The sequence below is a fragment of the Nicotiana attenuata genome, unplaced genomic scaffold (assembly GCF_001879085.1).
Source record: "Nicotiana attenuata strain UT unplaced genomic scaffold, NIATTr2, whole genome shotgun sequence".
Lineage (NCBI taxonomy): Eukaryota > Viridiplantae > Streptophyta > Magnoliopsida > Solanales > Solanaceae > Nicotiana > Nicotiana attenuata.
The window spans coordinates 773,214-775,942 of record NW_017670399.1 but is presented as its reverse complement, the minus strand read 5'-3'; the positions used below and the strand labels follow the sequence as shown (position 1 = coordinate 775,942).

Sequence of the window (2,729 nt, the reverse complement as noted above, 5' to 3'; positions counted from 1 at the left end):
ACAGTGTATACGCGCAACGCGCGTACACTAAAACTAGTATTATCTAAAAGTTTAGTGATATTTGTAGAGTAGGTTTATGGATGAATTTTATATTTACGTAGTTACATTAGATATAAAAAACATGCTCTCATGTGTGGATTTTATCCATTTTTAATATAGTAAACATGTGAATATTTTCTTGCCGATAGATAACGCGACTTGATTCATGACCTATGTATACTCTAATTCGCACCATATGCTTATTGTAATCTCAACAATATACATTAGATTTTCAATTCCATGAGCAAACACAATTTCTCTTTCATCAAGTTATAAATGAGTTTAATCAAAGAGCTCTCTTCCAACAAAACAAAACAAAAAAGACCTTCTCAAGACACAAGAAATCTTAATGGTGAGAAAAAAGTACAAACTAAAAATAGAAGGAAATGAATAAAACAACAAGCAAAATTTTTATAATGGAAATCAATTACCCTCCCCTTTGGGATTCTTTTCCTACATTAACTAGCAATTTAGACTCCTCTAATTCTTTTCCATTTGGTTTCTTTACAAACTTTACCACAACCCCATTACTACTATTGTTCTTGTTCATTAACCTTGTACTACTTTGTATCATGCCCATAGATCTTGACTTACTCAACCTTACTGTAGACATCTTCACAGCCAATCCTCCTTTCCTCCTAGTGTTGGCCAGATCTAACGGTTCAGATTCAATCTCATCAAGAGAACCAATAGATTTCGACCTAATAGCGGGTTGGATTTCTTGCTTTCTATTTCCACCAATCACAACACTTCTTAATTCTACGCTCGTCACATTGGATACTTTCCTGTTTCTTCTACTTCCTACTCTCGAGATCTTGACAATTTCCATACTATCATCCAGGGGCTCGTAATTAACCAGGCGCGTCGACTCTCTCACGCGCCCTACGCGCCGCCCTATGTTATTCCATATCGGCGAGCTCATCCGTTTATGCACCATTTTCAACCACTCCACAACTTCCGCCATCGCTGGCCGTTTTCCCGCCGTCTTTCTAACACAACGCGCCGCCACCACCGCCAGCTGCCGTAAAACACCATCGTCCTCCGGCGAACCGATTCTCGGGTCACAAATCTCTGCATATTCGCCGGATTTGATCAGAGGCACCGCCCAATCCACCACTGACGGCGGACTATAGTTGACATCAATTGCATTCCGACCACTGATAATCTCCAGCACCAAAATCCCAAAGCTAAAAACATCGGACTTTGTACTGAGATCGCCCGGTGCAAGATAAGCAGGATCCAAATATCCTAACGTTCCCGCCGGCGGCGTACTTTTTACTATAACGTCTTCCACATGTCCTCTCAAAGACAAACCAAAATCACCAAGACGAGCACTGAAATTCCCATCGATTAAAATATTCGACGATTTTATATCTCTGTGAATAACCGGCGGGTTCGAACAATGCAAAAAATGAACTCCCTTTGCAATTTGCAGAGCAAAACGGACTCTTCGGGCCCAATTAGGAGGTTTAGAAGAAGAATGAAGTAATTCATATAAAGACCCATGAGGCATAAACTCAACAACGATTAGTTTATTCTGGTTGTTGTCCACTGCGTAACCTAGTAAGTTAACGAGCCTAGGGTGGTGAACTCGGGAAAGAATTTCGATCTCATTTTCAGCTGGGGAATTAGCAGAACTGTTACGCGATTCAGTTTGTTTGGTTTTTTTAACGGCTACGGTATTGAGTTTATTTTGATGAAGATGAGCTTTGTAGACATATCCATGGCTGCCTTTGCCGAGAAGATTGTCTTGAGAGAATGCATTGGTAGCCGAGTGAAGATCAGGGTAAGAAAATTCTCTGATTTTGAATGGTTTTTTATGTGTGCGATTCTTTTTTGTTAAGTTCGGCCAGTTGTAAGAATCGCAGGTGGCAATTGCAGATTCTGCATTGCATGAAAAATAACCCATAAGTTAATTAGAAAAGTGTTGTAATGTCGGATCTGAAAATGAAGAAATATTGGCGAGGAGAGAAAAGGAGAATAGTGTAGTGGAAAAAGAGACAAGGCAGAGGCCATAACTGAGGGAAGAAGGGAAGAGTGAGTGGGTGAAAGTTTGAGGTGGTCGTAAAGACATAAAAAGCGGTGGTAAAAGGACGGATCTTTCTCTTTCTTTTATTTTTACAGCTTTAATGAGAGTGGAAACTTGTGAAATGTGTAACCCCATACAGATTACAAATTTAAATAAACTGAAAATAAAAACAGAGGCAGAATATCGAATTGCTGAATACGTCCTTCAAGCATGTTCTTTGTAACAATTCATCAATTATGTATTCATGCAATAGTATACAATTAGATCAGTTAAAAATAATTTTACATAACTATATTACTAGTAATATTAAGTGATAACTTAAAGTTCCATTGATGTTCTAAAAAATTGTCAAACTGTCACTTAAGTCTTTTGTTATACTGGATACAAACTTCGTTCAATTATCTTTTGACTATGTTAATGTCAAAAATATCTTTTGACAATGTGCCTACAACTTGTTTTACTTTCCGTCTTTGGAAAATGCTCTCCTCATTTCACACTCACACTTTGATCTCCATATTCATGTTTGGACGATTTAAATTATAGATATATATTTCTTACCGTGTGTCACGATTCGGATTTCTCACCCTCAGGGGTCGTGATGCCGCCTACTAGTAAAAGCTAGGCAAGCCGACCAATCGAATTATTTACCTTGTTTCCATTT

The 2,729-nt window shown here is 38.4% G+C and overlaps 1 protein-coding gene across 1 annotated transcript; it reads right to left on the bottom strand.

Annotated features, from left to right (window-relative positions):
• Positions 1–365: 365 nt before the first annotated feature.
• LOC109238875 (serine/threonine-protein kinase-like protein At3g51990) lies at positions 366–2,283 on the bottom strand. Its single transcript, XM_019405361.1, has one exon. The coding sequence runs from the start codon at positions 1,946–1,948 to the stop codon at positions 467–469; it is 1,482 nt and encodes a 493-aa protein (XP_019260906.1). The 5' UTR covers positions 1,949–2,283; the 3' UTR covers positions 366–466.
• Positions 2,284–2,729: the final 446 nt, after the last annotated feature.